General features: G+C 43.8%; 1 protein-coding gene across 5 annotated transcripts; it reads right to left on the reverse strand.

Annotated features, from left to right (window-relative positions):
• Positions 1-9,991: 9,991 nt before the first annotated feature.
• LOC117833055 (uncharacterized) lies at positions 9,992-15,814 on the reverse strand. 5 transcript variants are annotated; one of them, XM_034712420.2, is made up of 8 exons: positions 15,485-15,814; positions 14,817-15,326; positions 14,697-14,752; positions 14,095-14,264; positions 13,471-13,802; positions 13,283-13,380; positions 10,686-12,708; positions 9,992-10,256 (listed from the first exon to the last, which is right to left on the reverse strand). In XM_034712420.2, exon 7 carries the CDS (start codon positions 12,675-12,677, stop codon positions 10,710-10,712), a length of 1,968 nt encoding a protein of 655 aa, XP_034568311.1. In that variant the 5' UTR covers positions 12,678-12,708; positions 13,283-13,380; positions 13,471-13,802; positions 14,095-14,264; positions 14,697-14,752; positions 14,817-15,326; positions 15,485-15,814; the 3' UTR covers positions 9,992-10,256; positions 10,686-10,709. The 5 variants fall into 5 exon arrangements, with proteins under 5 accessions (XP_034568311.1, XP_034568312.1, XP_034568310.1 ...); XM_034712421.2 differs by lacking the exon at positions 14,817-15,326; XM_034712419.2 differs by having other exon boundaries at positions 14,847-15,814.
• Positions 15,815-16,798: the final 984 nt, after the last annotated feature.

The following is a 16,798-nucleotide window of genomic DNA, read 5'->3' on the forward strand; positions in this document are numbered from 1 at the left end:
GTTCGTGAATTGCGGAGTTACACATAAGGTGTTGATGCAACCAAGAGGGAAAAGTATCCATGTGATGACGTATAATCCAGGCATCGGATTTCGTCAGGTATTGGGAAAATAGAATCTGCTTGTGTTTCTCGATATACGGAGCCACAAATGATGATTGTTGCAGAACCGTGAAGTGTGCTTTATGGAACAAATCACTATCATTGCTCAAACTTGAATTCTTCCAAGGGTGCCCATTCCCCATAGCCTCCCCTCGTGGTGTGATGTTGGAACCCCAATCGAATTAATTGAGTCAATAAAATCAATACAAAACTCAATGACCTACTCTACTCCATATCCCTTGGCAATGCTTCCTACTAGATAGGCACGATTAAGAACATAAATTTTTAGGACTGACATGAACCTCTTGAAAGGCCATATATTGTGCAGGAATACTAGACTGAGAATAGTAATCTCTTTGACTAGGTGAACCAGGAGGTGCGTCATAATATTGAAGAAGGATGGTGGAAATACCAACTCAAAGCTGACAAGACATTGTACCACATCATTCTGTAGTTTTAGTAGCTTGGTTGGATCGATTGCCTTCTGTGAAATCGCATTGAGAAACGCACATAGCTTTACGAGCACCAATCATACATTCTCTGGTAGAATACCCCTCAGTGCAACCAGAAGCAACTGGGTCATCAACATGTGGCAGTCATGGGCCTTTAGATTTGTGAAGTTCTTTTCTTTCATATTTATTATTCCCTTCATATTCGAGAAGTATCAAGACGGAACCTTGATACTATTCATGCAGTCAAACATGCTATCCTTCTCTTCCTTGCTGAGAGTGTGACTAGCAGGACATAAGTAGTGCTATCCTTTACGTTTCAGGTCCTATCATGCTTCCAATGTATCTTTTGAGTTCCATAACAACTAGAAAGCCTAGCACGTTCATGCAAAGATTCTTCATCAGGTGCATCACGTCTATTGTGTTGTGGACCTCTAAGATTTCCTAATAAGGTAGCTTTCAAAATATAGACTTCTTCTTCCACATGGGTGAACATCCGTTATCGTCGTTCGGAACAGGTTTGCTACCAAGATCCTTTCCAAATACTACCCTTACATCCTTTATCATCTCAAATACACGCTTTCCATTACGGTGTGCAAGTTTTTTACGATGTCTAGCGCCCCTTTGAAATGCATCCCTTTCTTTTTCTTAACAGGTGGTTACCAGGAAGAAATCAACGTTGGCTCATATACATGACCTTTCTACAGTGTTTCAAATACATATTGTCTACGTCATCTAAACAGTGGGTGCAGGGCCGATATCCCTTGTTCGTCTGTCCTAAAAGGTTACTCAACGCATGCCAATCATTGATGGTTATGAACAACAATGCTCGTAGGTCGAAGCTCTCTTGTTTATCCTCATCCCACACACGTACACCTTCTTCCTTCTAGAGCAGTAAAAGTTCATCAACAAATGGTCTTAGGTACACGTCAATGTCGTTGTCGGGTTATTTTGGGCCTTGGATAAATACTGGCATCATAATGAACTTCCTTTTCATGCACAGCCAAGGAGGAAGGTTGAACATACATAGGGTCACAGGCCAAGTACTATGACCACTACTCAACTCATCGAATCGATTGAGTCCATCAGTACTTAAACCAAACCTTATGTTCAATGCATCACTTTCAAAGTCTGAGAATGCTCTATCAAATGATCTCCACTGGGCCACATCCGTGGGGTATCTTAGCATCTCATCTTGCTTATATTCTTCTTTGTGCCATCGCATCAACTTAGCATTCACCTTGTTTCTGAACAAACACTTCAAATGTGATATTATAAGGAAATACCACATCACCTTCACGGGAACTCTCTTCTTGGGAGGCTGCCCCTCAACATTACCAGGATCATCTCGCCTGATCTTCAAATAATTGTCCAAATACCTTTTGGAGCAAGTGCCACATTTTCATAATAGAAGTATGGTGGCACACAATACCTGTCCAAGCAAAAGACCTGTTCACTAAGCATGGCCTATTTTGGCAAGCCAAAACCAACCAAAAGCCGATGGGTCAAGGTCAGTGAACAAATTTCTTCCTGAACAGGCTATTGGGCCACCATACTTCTATTATGAGAATGTGGCTCCAAAAGGTGTTTGGAAAACTATTTCAAGATTCTTTTATGATATTCAACCAAAGTTTGTGGACTCGAAGTTTTTCTGTTCTACCATTATTTTTGGATTATTGACTCCGTGAAGTCCCCTGTGAAGCGTCTGTAGTTTTAAGTATATCTTTGTTGTCCTATTCCACAATTCTAGCATTAAGTTGACCGGTGTAATTTTCATGTCACTCTAATTTGACATGCAAACTATCCAAAAAATTATAGTAATGACCAAATTCTATTTCTTTCACCTACAATTTATTTACCTCAAATTTATTGCAAGAGCTAAATATTAAAAACACATTTACTCTATTTTTTCCCATACCTAATATTGATTAAGATATTTATCTAATACGAATCATATATAACAAGCAAGCTATCCATCAAATTCTAGCTCAAAAATATGTATAAATAAAAAATCCTCTCCATTCTCCCTCATTCTAAAAAAACTCATTTTTCTCTATCTCTAAAGCATAAAACAAAGCATAATAACAATAAATGAAGGGACAATGAAGTAGCTACCCTTTACAACACTTTGGATAAAGTGAAATCCTCACGAAAATGAGGGGAAAAAATTGGGCAACACCTCTCTAAGCTTGCTTGCTCGCCATGGAGAAGGAGCCCGAGCTCTTGGTATGATGAGTGGCTCAGGCTCGGGGAGGAAGAAGGGGATTTTTATAGGGTAGGCGTTTAGTCCTAGTTGGAAAAAACAACCGGGACTAAAGGCCTCTCATTTAGTCCCGGTTGGTGTTACCAACCGAAACTAAATGATTAATCCCAGTTGGTAACACCAACCGGGACTAAATGAGAGGCCTTTAGTCCTGGTTGGTTTTTCCAACTGGGACTAAATGCTCCACCAGATTCCCTGGTCCATACTAGCCGTTACAACCAGGACTAAAAGGGGAGCTTTAGTCCCGGTTGATATTACCAATCGGGACTAAAGCTCCCATCAGATGTGATCCAAAAACGACCGAGATAGATGTCTCTGCATTGAAAGTCCTTTCTCTATTAGTGATTTATTCTTGGAGAAGATTGGAGGCGAGAGTGAGACATGGATGCCGTTGTGGACGTGGAGACTATACATCATGTCGCTTGGAGCATTTAAATAGGCTAGCGAGAGGTCGGTCAGCCCAATAAAGATTTGGTTGTTGTGTGTACATGCTAGCTAGGGCGGGACCAGATTAGAATGCATGTGCATGGCGAGGGCTGGCCGTAGTAGCTAGCATAGCATATGTGTCCTAACTCCTAACCTGCATGCAAATCCATGCTTGCTAGGGTTGGCCTTTTTTTTACTTTTCCACGTTTATTTTGTTTTGATTTTTTATTTCTAAACCTTTAATAGATATTCTATTTTAACTTGTATGCATATATTTTATTCTTTATTTCCTACTTATTTTATCTTCTATTTTCTTCTACTTTTCTTTTCCTTTCTTTTTCATTTATTCCTTCTAATTCTCTCGCATATCTTTATTTCTTTTCTAATTTTTTGTTTCCTTCACTAAGGCTAAGTTGGATTATTTTATTTCCTTACTAAGGCTAAGTTGGCCTTTTCTTTCGTTGTGTTTGTTCAATTATTCTATTTCTTTCTTTTTAATTCGTTTTCTTGGTATATATATTATTCTCCTTTGTCTTTCTTTTTGATTATTATAATTCACATGTAAATATTCTTTCTTTGGATGGTTTATTTCATAATTTATATCATCAATAATCTTTAACATTATGTTAATAGACACAATCGACTTTTTCCATGGTGAAATTGTTCATTCAGATCGAAGAGGAATTCAATGTTAAACTATAATTTTCTTTTCTTTTCTTCTGCTTTGTTTTCTTGTGGTGCAATTTTCTTTTTCTAATTATTTGTATATTATTTCTTTATCTTTTATTTCATTTTGTATATTATAGTTTCATTTCCATTCATGTTTCCTCCATTAGTTTCTATTTTAGCGGATTAAAATATTGTTACATGTCTACAATGTATTTGTTCCAAGTGTACAATTTTTTTCTATTCGATGAGTTCATATAATTTGTTTTAAATGTATAAATACTTGTTCTAGGGATTTCTGCAATTTGTTCAAGTTATATAGATCTTTTGTTCCATGAGTTTGTATTATATGTTCGATGTGTACAACTATTTTGTTCCGTGAGTTCGTATAATTTGCTCCATATTGTTGACATTTTTGTTCAATGAGTACATACATTGTTCGATGTGTACATATATTTTGTTCTTTGAATCCATATAATTTGTTCAGACATACATATCTCAGAAAAAATTTTGAACATGATTAAAAAATAGTGATAAATAAAATTCATCCAAATATAGTCAAGTGGGGTCTTGTTCTAAAGATTTCTTTTAAAAAATGCAATGGTGCAATCAGAATTTAATTTGGATGTTTCATTTGAGATTTATAGTTTTTTTAGTTTGAAACCTTCCTTGCATGTGGGATCACATCAGCAGTTAAATGCAAGCAAATTCTCTCTGTGTGAACTGATTGTGGCGGAACGCCTCGGATTAACTCAACTAAAGCACGATTAAGTCGCTTGACACGCGATCCTCATGCCTTAATCGAGTTAACTCGATGTGCCGTCGGATTTCATCCGATTTAACCACTTGACAGGACCGAGTTAGCATAACCCACACGAAGGTGAGTGGTTCCAGAGAATACAACAGATCCACAAGGGTGTTTAACCATTCATTACACATTAATTAAAAATCAGAGTTTTACAAGATTCGAAAGAAAACAACAGAAGGCAAAAGCACGGCGGAAGCTAATCATCGGGGTCGGATCTCCCTGGTGAGGCCAGCCAGGACATCAGTGATCCCATTCCCCGCCATCCGAGGAAGGATCCCACTCGACCGTCCAACCCGGAGGGAGTTGGGGCGGCCAAGTGCTAGCAGCAAGCTCTGAAGTTGCGACTTCACCTGAAAAGAGAAAGCTACAAACAAGGCTGAGCTTCTAAGCTCAACAAGACTTAACCGATCTGTGGGAAGAACTACTCCACCACTTCTAGACATGCAAGGCTTTCTGGCTGAGGGGTTTTGTTTGCCAAAAGCAACTATGTTAGGTCCTTATTGTTAAAGTTTTAGCTCAGATTCTAAGTTCATTAACCAGGCTACATTGGCAACTTATACTAAGCAAACATAGATCCAACCATGTGTATATAAGCTCATCATCAAGACCATGTCATCATCAGACTCCTTCATTACTCAGTGTAGCATAGCGATCAAGCAGTCTCAAACTGTGAGATGCAAACGAATCGATTCGAGTTATTTAACCATGCATGGTGAACCTAACCTCACGACATCCGTGCACCACCGAGGGTCGCTTCCTGTGTCAGCCTTCCCCATAAATTCCCTAACCTGTGTTGGGTCCACTTCCTTTGGTGCAAGGTTCCACAGACCCGGCCCCTGCCGTTCTGTGACCACACTTGCCACCACGTGCAGCCGCAGGGGAACTTCGTTCCAAGGACAGTAGAGCGACCACTCACGTCTAGGTTCAATCAGGTACTAGGCTTCCCCATCCCATACTGGGTATGAGATTAGTACTTTCAAACACTTGATCACCGACATCACCACTATCGGTCCTTAACAGATTCAATAAACAGACGGGGCGATCAGCCGACCACCAAAAAGTTAACCAAAACCCTGCCCCGTCCGTCGTCCTTATAGTTGTAACAGAAGGAAAACAACCAACTCCTAAGTCGCGAGTGACAGTAAATCACTCGGCTTTTACCGATTCCTATTTAAACATTGCAACTACTCGACCCAACAGACTAGTGTTCAGATCAAGGGAACTATGTCATGCATCTAGGGTTGCAAACAACTCCTATACGTAAATGCACATTCATAAGAAGGAAGGCATGTGCAAGTTTAGAAAGTTGGGTTCATGCTCCGGGGCTTGCCTTCAAGCGGGGTGGAAGGGAACTGGTCTTCAGCGGGGGCTGCTTCGGCTTCTGGAATTGGCAGCTCAGCTACAGCTCCGTCTTCAGGCGTCGGGTGTAGCTCGTAGACGCCGTCGGCAAGGTGTAACTCTACATGAATGCAATGCAGGAGTTAGTGTTTAGACGGCTATTTCAACAACGCTTGCAAGTTTAAGCTCAGACACTTGTAGCAAAGCTACAGAAAAAGTGGGGAAGTTCAACTTTAGTTGGTGGAGAACAGGATAAAAGGGTTGGATGGGGATAAACTTGTGATCTAACCCTTAAACTTGAGGAATAACTGTGTCGGGGTCCTCAGACTTAACACCGGGGAGTCCCCAATATTTTACACAGATACCCTCGGGTCAAGGGAAAAGATACAGCCGAGCCCTCGGGTGAGGCGGATAGGGGTCAGTGAACAGACAAGGTCGGGCGAGACGGAAAAAGGGGTCGGGCGAACCGGAAAGGGGTCGGCAGCTTACCTTCAAGTCTACTGGTGAAGCTTTGGGGTCGGGAAGGAACAGACTTGGGCGGAAGACTAAAGCACTAAGGCTTGGGCAGCGGCGAGGTTTGACGGTGTTCCGGCGACGGCGGAGCTTCTTGTGGGCAACAAGGAAGCTTTAGCACAGTGCCGAGGAGCAGACGGTTGGTGGGTTGGGGAGAAGCGGGTTTGAGCGGAGAGGGGAACTTCTCGAGAGTTCAACGGAAGTGCTCAAGTGCGCTCAGAGTAGGGGCGGCGAAATAGTGATGGCGAAGGAAACTCCGGTGGGACTCTGGTATGACTTTTTATAGCTGCGCGGAAGAGAGAGATTTCGAGAAGCACGAAGACCGGGAAGTAAAGGGTGGAGTGCGCTGCCATGGCGGCGATTGAGCGGCGGAACAGAGCTTCGGAGATAGGGTCTTCGGCCATTGGGCACTGGAGACAAGGCGGCGCAGGCACGGTTTTGTCGGGATTTAGATTTGGCGAAGGCGGGCGTCATCTGGTCGCGTCGAGCAGCGGATTTGAGGGTGGCGACTTGACAGGCGTGTGACCGAAAGGAAGGCGCTGTAAGCGAGGTTGCAACAGGCGAAGTGACAGGATGAGCGGCGGCGCGGGCGAGCGCGAAACAGCGGTTTGCCGGGGCATAGTACTGGCAAGGCGGAAAAGGAGCTATCACGGCCGAAGTCGTGGTTGGCGAGGGAGGAATCGTCGTGGAGCGAGTTCGTGGGCGGCGCGACTGTGGAGAGGCGGAAAAGCTGGAGGGCATCAGGGCTTGCAGCCAGGATCCGAGCGAGATGATGGGCGCGGGTCGCGAGGCGGTCTAACGCAGCAGCGGCAAAACTCTGCCACGGCGGCGACAGGGCACCTTGGCGCGGCTGGCGAGGGCGCGAGCGAGACGAGGCGAAGCAGAAAGGGTTGCAGGGGGCTTCCGCTGCGATTGGGGAGGAGGGCGCGTTGATCCATCCTGTCGCGGCCGGCGACTGGGCGAAGCAGCGGCGGGCGTCGGAGAGATCGAGCCATGCGGCGGAGAAGCTCTGAAGCGGGCGCATGCTGCTCGGGCGCGTCTGACTCGGAAGATCCGGGGAGAAGGATTGCGGGTCCACCAGTCAGTCTTGGTTTCTCCACAGCTCCAAGATTGAAAGGAACACTGCCTTTGAGGACTTAGAAGGAACCGGCGGTTCTGGTTGGGTTCTCAGGGGTCGGGGCTGGAAACCGGATTTTGAGCGCTCATGCTCAGGAAGAGCTGAGTTAGCGGGATTAGGGACTCGGATTAGGATTAACTCGGCTGATTTAACCAGGGTCGTTACACTGACATTGTTGCACGCGTATAGTAGGAGCCCGGCCCACAAACAGTCAATTGATTCATCTCCTGTACGCGTCTGGCATATGCACCACTAGAAGGTGACATATTGCAATTTTGTCACCTTCGGTGACATCTATACGCGCCCCATTGTGGAGGGAGGTGGCGGCTTTGATGCCGGCGTTTCAATGTGGCGTCCGTGTGGAGGAATACAGCAACGACATGGGTTGTGTGATTTTGTGAGGTGGTCTGGGCTTATTGGGCTTCCTAAGTTTGTGAGCCGGTCTGGTACATCTCCCTCCGGAGACAGAGATCCTATATAACTTTTGGGAGTCCATTTCTTATTGGGTTTCAGGTGGTTGAGATTCGTGTGGAGACCTTCATCCATCGGATGCGCACCCACCTCCTCAGCCCTAGCTCTGGTCTGCTCGAGCCGCCGCTGCCGTCTCTACTGTCATGAGCCCATCACCCACCCCGTGCTCCGTCCCTACGAGCGCTGCCAATGCCGCACCCGTGCGCTACCCCATTGCTGCTCCTACGCCGCTGCCTCTGCGCACGGACCTGTCACTACCCCCGCGCCGTTGCCTCTACATGCGGCCCCAGCACCGTCGCTCGCTGTCCAGGCCGCGGTCCACACGCCGTCCCTGCGGGCCACTGCCCCTCTTCCTGACTCTGTCGGCTTGCGCCGCTTCTCACCAGAGAAGAAGAAGAAAACAAACATTTTTTGGAATTGTTGATTTTTATTTAAAAAATATTGATTTTTTTCAAATTTTGAAATAGGTTATGAAAAATGTTGAACATAGTTTTTTTTCTAAAAATGTTGATCTATGTGTTTGAAAATGTTGAACCTGTAAATGTTGGTCTAACTTTCAAAAAATGTTGAATCTAAACCGTTGTAATGTTGATCTAGACTTTTAATTTAGCCTAATGGACTTTAAAAAGTTAGGAAGCTTAACTAATTTCCACAAGCCATGTAGGAGCCTCCCATCTAATTGAGTTCTCACATACAAACTTTGGTTCAGTTTTAGTCTTAGAATTCCACTGTAGAACTCAATCTCGTGCAGGGACAAGCTGCAAAAATAATAAAAAATGAATTCCCTCGGTGTCACTGAAATTTCTATGGATCCCTCAATGTTATTAAAATTTTTTACTTCCCTTCGCTTAATTTTCATTCTCTTAATTGCCACGTTCATTGCCATCTCGGCAGCGAGGCCCGGCGGCAGCAGCGACGGCCTTGCGCCTCTTCGCGTGCGCCGCATCTGTCAAGGGTTTTCAATTCCAGCCTCAAAAACTTTTTGATCCCTTCGAAAAAGTGAAATTCCCGAAATTTTGCAAATTTTGGAATTTTTTCGGTCAAATTTTATTGAGATTTGAAATTTTTAATATTTGAAAAGGTTATATGGATTTGTACACAATTGGTGTTCACAACTTTGACTTTTAGTGCAATGGGTGGGCTGGTTTCAGTGAGCCGAGTGTTCCTTTAGGCGCACTTTTGTGTTTTCTCTTCGTATAAAGAGAGTGGACCTCATTTATCAGTGAGTGAAAAATGCAACAAAAATGAATCTTCGTATAAAGAGAATGGAGCTCATTTGTCAGCGAATGAAAAATGGAAAAAGAGCGGACCTCATTTATCAGCGAGTGAAAAATGCAACAAAAATAAATCTTCGTCTAAAGAGAATGGAGCTCATTTGTCAGCGAATGAAAAATGGAAGAAAATGAAGAGTAAAGCATTGCACCACAGCTTTCTATTTGAAAAGTTATCCATGTTGAGGCTATATAATGATATATTAATTCAAAATTTCCGAAATAATTTGACCGACACTACTTTTTTTCACTCAGCGTCGAAAAGGGAGAAATTCCCGAAATTTTGAACCCACTCAACGCTGGTCCGCTCTCAAATCCTCGCTTGTGTTGTCGCGGCCAGTTGGACTCATGGGTACTGACCCCGCTCCGATGCTCGTCCCGTGCCTCAGCTCGACGCGCACGCTCGGCGGCCGCGTGTGGATCCGCGGATATGATCGAGGAAACGAGGAACGACGCCTCCAAATGGTGTTTTGGCGTCACGGCGAGGTCTGACATCGGACAATAGGCACGGGCGGAGCCACCCAAAAGGACATGGCTGGGAGAAGGAGCTACTGCGGGCCCAAGCTGTCTGTGACCGTAACTAAGATGATTTTAACGGGAAGCACAAAGTATATCATTACTAGTTACATGCGGAATGTTCCACCTTTGGGTGACCTTAGCACCATAAATCATTAACATCAACAGTTGAATAGAAGCTCTATTATCCACCAACTGACTCATGACTTTTTAGATGGCAGTATTGACAGAAAGGGTAGAATTGGTGGCACAGAGTAGCCCTAACAGCCAGGATCTGCAGATGGATGCATTTGACACCACCCCAAGCCTTTGCACCCTGCCTGCGCATGTCCAACCCAAGTAAGCAATCAGACAGCAGGTAAGGAACAGAGCACAGTATACAAGACAGAGATCTTCTGGTATTTTAACTAAAATTTTGTACTCTTTTTTTTTCAAATATAAGACATTTAGGACACTCTAATTAATTCAAATGTCATGTATTCCAAAATGGAGGTAGTAATGAGTAATGACTATGGGCACACGATTTCATATCTCAGATGTTACATCAGTCCTAGGTGCTCCCACCCAATGCAAATAGGCATTAAAAATTCAAAAACCTGTAGGTGAGATAGGTTATAATGTGGAATAACATCTAAAACAAATTAAAACAACCAAAATATTTCTTATATAAGGTAAAACGAGGACATGTAAAGTAATTGTGGGTTAAATGAGCCAAGAAAAAGGTTTAGGCAGTTGTGGTTAGAGGTTACCTGTTAGTCGCTGCCGTAGATCCCTTAGAGATTGAAGGCGCGGAGTGCACGAGGAGGTATGTCCGGATCATTTCCTCGTGCCTGTGTAAGATCGATCCGTTCGCTCCCGCAATCCCCAAGCTTATAATGGGCCATGAGCAGCCAGACGAAGGTGATGAGCTCCCCTCCTTTGGCCAGCTGTGCAGCGTGCGCCTCCGGGCGTGACTTACCGGCAGCATAGATAACAAGCCTCAGCCACATGTTTTTCAGCTCCTCAAGTGTTTCTTCATATCTCTCAGTCAAAGGTAACTCAACTAATTTCCGGATTTCCACGCTGGCTGCGTGCAGAGTGTCATCCTTGCTACTGCTCACCACAGCCAAAAAATTCTCACGAACTTTCTCTATTGCAGATTCAGGACTGCCAGCAGCTACCAGTAGCAAGGAAGCAGAAGCTGGGTGTGCAACAACAAGGTAGAACATGTAGTTAGACAGCTTCCGGCAGACATTGGCCAGAGCAGCGGAATCCCCGCCAATGTCACCAGCAATGGATGCTGACACCTCACTTAAATGAATCTCTGTTATTAGATGCAACAGAGATATGGTAGTAACAAAATCCGTCCTTAATGTTACTGTTTCCTTCAAGAATGGACCGAGATGTGGCCACTGCCTTTGGCCCCCATGTGTAAAATGTCGAATCTCCTCCACTAAAAACTCTGTGATCTTGTCATCCACCACCTCGCTCTTGGTGTCCAACAGCTTGCTCACCCAGAACAGCTTCTTCACCTCCCCAATGCCCAATGCTCCAGCCATCTTCCTGATCATGCTCATCACTCGCTGGGAGAGGTTTACCTGCTCGTTGAAGCCTATATAGCTTAAAAGGCTGTACTGCCCCATTGTTCCTGACCACAAAAGCCTAGTCTCTGGCAATCCAAACACTTTGCTGGAGAGAAGAAACCTGGATATGGAAGCGAGCCTTCGGTACCCTTCAGCCTCCAGCCATGCCCATGTCCAAGGTGACACCAACATCATAATCACTGCACAAACTTCTAGAAGGAAACCTCCGGTAAATAATATGTAGGTGATAACAATGTCAGCTCTGCCATATCTATCTGCTTGTTTTTTGCTAGTAATAGAGAAGAGCACAAGAGCAACAATAGCAGACACCTGAGAGATGCACCGGAGTATGATTCCACTCCTTTTACGCAGCAATGGAGCCTTCGTGTAGAGATCATCATACATTATTATACCAAGTTCTACATCTAACAACTTGATCAACTGGCTGTGATCAAGTGTGTTAGTAGCATACTCATCAAAGAAAAAAAGCGCGTTCATACGAGCAGGCCTCTCAAATTGATTGTCTATGTCGTCAGTCATACGCCTTGCAAACAGCATTCGGATTCCTGAAGCCCATAGCAATGCAAAGCAGATAAAACCATAATATCCATCATCTAGACCCATCTGTGGAGTCTTCTCATTAAAAAAGGAACTGCCTGCTGATCTACTATTGTAAAGGTTCCCATACCTGAGAGCCATTGTCCGCTCTCCATACTTGATAATCCCTGCAACAAATACAAAGATGCCGGGAACAAGAAGCTGCACATTGCGCCAGATAGTTGATTTCCAGAATACATACAAGGCCAGGGTCACCTCAACTACCAGATTCAATAGATGCCTCAGCCACAAGTTGTTGTCCTCTATTGCAAAACTAGTGATTGTGTCCTGTCCTCCAAGATGAATGAGGAGGAAGGGCGCCCAAAAGAAAGCTAGGGGGTGGGTTCTCCTTAATGTACCATTTTCCATGATGGCATCCTCTTGTCGTGATAGGAAACCAAGGGCATAAACTGCTACCACATCTGCTCCTAAATAGGCTATCCACATGGTGCCCCTAAGCAGCCCGTTTGTGCTACATCGCCGAAGGCTGCCAGTAAAGAAAAGGAACACTTGTATGATAAAGCTGAGAAGCACTAGCAACTGAATTTCCCACTCATTAATTAGTTGCCAGATACTCTCCATTGCTAATTGGGGCTATGTTGATCGCCAACACCTAGCAGGGATGACAATATAATAAGCATATATATTTGAAAATGAGCTTTTTGGGTAAAATAAAAATTTCTGTCACATGATCAACAACATATTTTTATTTATGAGAAGTTTACTCATTTGTGACTGGAGGGAGTATTATTAACTGAAGTTGCACAAATTATAGTATACATAAATTGATTTTAACAACTTATACCCCACAAGAGTATTTACATTTTATTCTTTCCAAAATGCCACCAAGTGATCCTAGTGTTAGCACGAGGTGCGACTTTGTATCCTAATTCAAGTTTGGCAACATGCAAGAGATGTGTGGGGCCTTGGATCTATAAATGTCATTGCCTCGACAAAAAACATAAGGGCAATACACATTCATTTCTATTTTTTTCACTGTCCTCGTCTTTTAGATAAATATTGATTGATTTATCCCTCGATTTTCTCATTTGCCCTCCTATTCTTCCCATTGTTCTTACTAGCCCATCAGCTAACTCGAGCGATATATAACAAGCTACAAGAACGCATGATAAGTTTCAAAAAACAGTTGGCAAATGGAAGTGAAACATATGACAAAGATTTATTACCTTAATGCTCGTTGATGGAAAAGGGTGGATACACTACTACTGCTGCCCATCTTGATTAAACATTCCGGCTGGCCTTCTTTGCACGAGCCATGTGAAAACTAATTGTTTGCAAGGACTGAATTAATGAAAAAGGTTTAAGAGTGTACTTATTGATCAGAGATAAAGTAATCGAAAATATTTGTGCACACCTTAGCCAGAATCAGACCAAGCGTTTCCTGTTGATGTGTCCCTGATGTACATGCTATTTATTATAGCTCTTGCTCTACCCTTCCTAGCTCACTTAGTGAGATACAGTAGGATTATGCATTTCTTGCAGGAAGAGCAAAGAGCCACCAGATGCTTTTCTTATCTTGTGAAGCTCAAGGTTCATGTCCCTTTCCAGTAAAGCTGCCATGTGTCAACCATTTCACTCTACTCTGTAATCTCTTACATTAAATTAACCAGTTGATCACCTGAGCAGCATTTAAGACACAGCTCACCACGAGCATGCACGTTCTCCAGTAACTTAACATAGTATATCCTGCATATATATTAAATTGAATGAGGACCACATATGACATTGTGTGCCATAGCATTGAGACAAAGAAAAGATAAAGCTTGGGCTCAATATCCAAGACTAGGATTGCGTGGTGTGGGTGGTGATGTGCTACACTGCTACTCTTTGTGTTTTTTTATGTATTCCATCTTCTATACTAATATATAGATTCACAGTTAACTTGCTGCCTTCTCATAAGAAAATCCAAGACTAGGATTGCAGGGCTTATAGGCATTTCGCATAATCGCAATGGTGGGCTGGGCCATGCTATGATTACCTTTTTCCCATTGAAGCTGTACACCATCGTTTCTTTATGGGGCTCGACAGTGCTATCCACAAATTCCCAAACTTTAGCTCTCTTCCTAGATGATCAACTTGACTGGTCAGTTACCAGACTATCACAACTTTCAACCTCAACCACAACTTCCTGTCCTAGATCCATATCACCTAGATGACACAAATGCAATTTCAATATAAGATAACAAAAGGAATCACAATTGTTGCAAAAAAAAACTACTGAACATATATCACCAAAATATGAGCCTATGACTATGACTAAAGCATACAAGCTATACTTACAATTGTTGTTTATATAGAGTTATATCTTCATGGTAGTTTATTTACAATTTTAACTTGGTCAATCTATCAGTACATTTCTAAATACAAGCACTGCATACTGTCGAAACTCAAAAGTGCAACATTCATTCAAACAGGCACATGCCATCCTAACCTAGGGATGTGATTGACATACATGTAGTTGAAACAGCACACAGAAGAGATGAACTAGCATGGCAACCACGGAGACATCACAATACAGCAACTAAAACTATGCTTTCGATGCTAGCAGCAATGCAACGTAGGTAAAGGTAAGAGCATTACCGCTCATAGCAAGCCACACCAGCAAACCTGCAGATTGAGAAAAGGAATCTGCTAACCTGCAGATTGGAAAGAATCAGCTAGATTACAGACCTGCAAATACCAGGGGAGGAATAGGCTAACCTGCGAATAGCAGGCTGTGCAATGCCATACCGGCCGAGGCGCGCGCGGAGGCGGCGCGGGACTGGTGCGGCCGAGGCTCGCGCGGAGGAGGCCCCTCCTCACCGGATCTTGGAGCCGGCCCCTCGGTGAGGATCTTGGAGTCGGCACCTCGGCGAGGATCTTGGAGTCGCAGGCCGCCGCCCCGCAACGCCGCCGCCGGCCCCTCGCAGCGCCGCCGGCCCGCAACGCCACCGCTGGCCCCTCGCAGTACCGTCTCGCGTAGGCGCTTGTGCGCTACCGTACGTTAAGGCCCTCTCTGTATTTCTGCGGGCCTAATACGCTAAGTCTGATCCGCGGGTCACGATCCACTCGAGGCACAGCTACAATCCAATCCTTTTAACAAACAGTCCGGTTCGATTTGGCCCTTCTTTACAGGAACTCATATAGGATTCATAAATCACAGCCCATAAATTTGGATGGCTACAATCACTTCATCCATGGGAAGCAGTGGCGAGACGCCCAAAAAGCAACCTGGGTAGGTATTCTTACTCAACATCCTCCTATTAGTATCCTCTAACATCGAACTAAATCGAACATGTTCAATTCAAAAAATATCATTTGGAAAGGAAGACAGGCAGTAACAAACTATCCATGGCTAGCTGGTTCAAGGTTAGTCGAAGGATCGTTACCGGAGGCGACAAGGATTGATGAGTACTGGTGGTGCCTGCTGCCTCGCTTCTTGAGCAGTAACAAAATCTTGAGCACCGCCGAGACTCCGAGACCGAGAGGATTCGGGATCAGCGGACTTCTTGTTCACATGGAGGAATGCTGGGCTCAACTCCATGGGAATGGGATAGAGCCATAGAGGGCATGGCAGCGCCGTCGTGCCGTGGCCCCGTGGGGGACGGCGGAGCGGGGCACCGGACGGGGACGAAGGAGAACGAGGAGGGGAAACGCTGGCGGCGGCGAGAGCGCGCGGGCGGAAGGCTGGAAGCGAGCGGCGAGCAGGAGGCGGCTTCACGCGGCGGAGATGCGAATATCTAGAGCTGTTGAGACTTAGAGCTGTTGAGACTTGGGCTGGGTTTGTTTGGGCTCATTACGTTAATGGGCTGGGCCGTGACCATGTAAGCCTATAGGTCTTGTGTTATATTTGGCCCGTTAAATTTTCTTTTGGTTTCACAAATACTTCACTCGAATCCTGTTTCGTATGATCGTATGACAACATATACATACTGATCTAAAATCTTACAGTCTTTTAGAGGTTAGATGGACCGTGTTTCCTTGTTTTTCTACATGGAATACAATTTATCCCAGGATGCTCTTGTGAAAACTTGATAGATATGTGATGTCATTCTGCGGCTATGATTTAACCAGTACGAATTAGAAGGCCTTTTGAGATCTGGAAAAACAAGATAAATTCTAAAATTATTACAAAATAACCTAAAATAGCCCTATATCACATACAAAAGATAACTTTAAGTAACTCCTAAATCTCTACCTAAATTGCTCACATATGCAATTATGAAAAATAATATAAAAGTAACCCCTAAATTTGCACCTAATTAAATTACTCACCCCTTGTATTATAAAAATAACTTAAAATATCCCATAATTCATATAAATTATTTATTACCTTGGTGAGAAAAAAAATACAGTGAACAGTTGTGCTAGAATATGAACAACTGACATGGAACAAAGATAAGAAAGTAAGTACTATAGTATTAAATAGCAGTGTGGCTAAAATATAATATTACTCACAAACTTGTACCCTTGTAGTATATCTTAAAATTACGTACCTGTACAAGAGCATTGGACATTGGTTGATGGACTAACTTTTTATATTACTAATCTGGCAAATCAAAGTGTAAACTTGAGAAATTTGGTTTACAGTTTATATGGATGTAATTTGTGGGTGGGAATTCATGTGCTTCTATCCAAAATATGTAAACGGTGCATGGAATATATACTCCTCATCTCCAACTCCGAGCCGAACACAAACTTTT

The sequence above is a fragment of the Setaria viridis genome, chromosome 8, assembly GCF_005286985.2.
Source record: "Setaria viridis chromosome 8, Setaria_viridis_v4.0, whole genome shotgun sequence".
Classification (NCBI taxonomy): domain Eukaryota; kingdom Viridiplantae; phylum Streptophyta; class Magnoliopsida; order Poales; family Poaceae; genus Setaria; species Setaria viridis.

What these genes read in the sequence shown, in the direction of transcription:
- LOC117833055 (XM_034712422.2), bottom strand. Translation starts at nt 12,677, where the DNA reads ATGGAGAGTATCTGGCAACTAATTAATGAGTGGGAAATTCAGTTGCTA.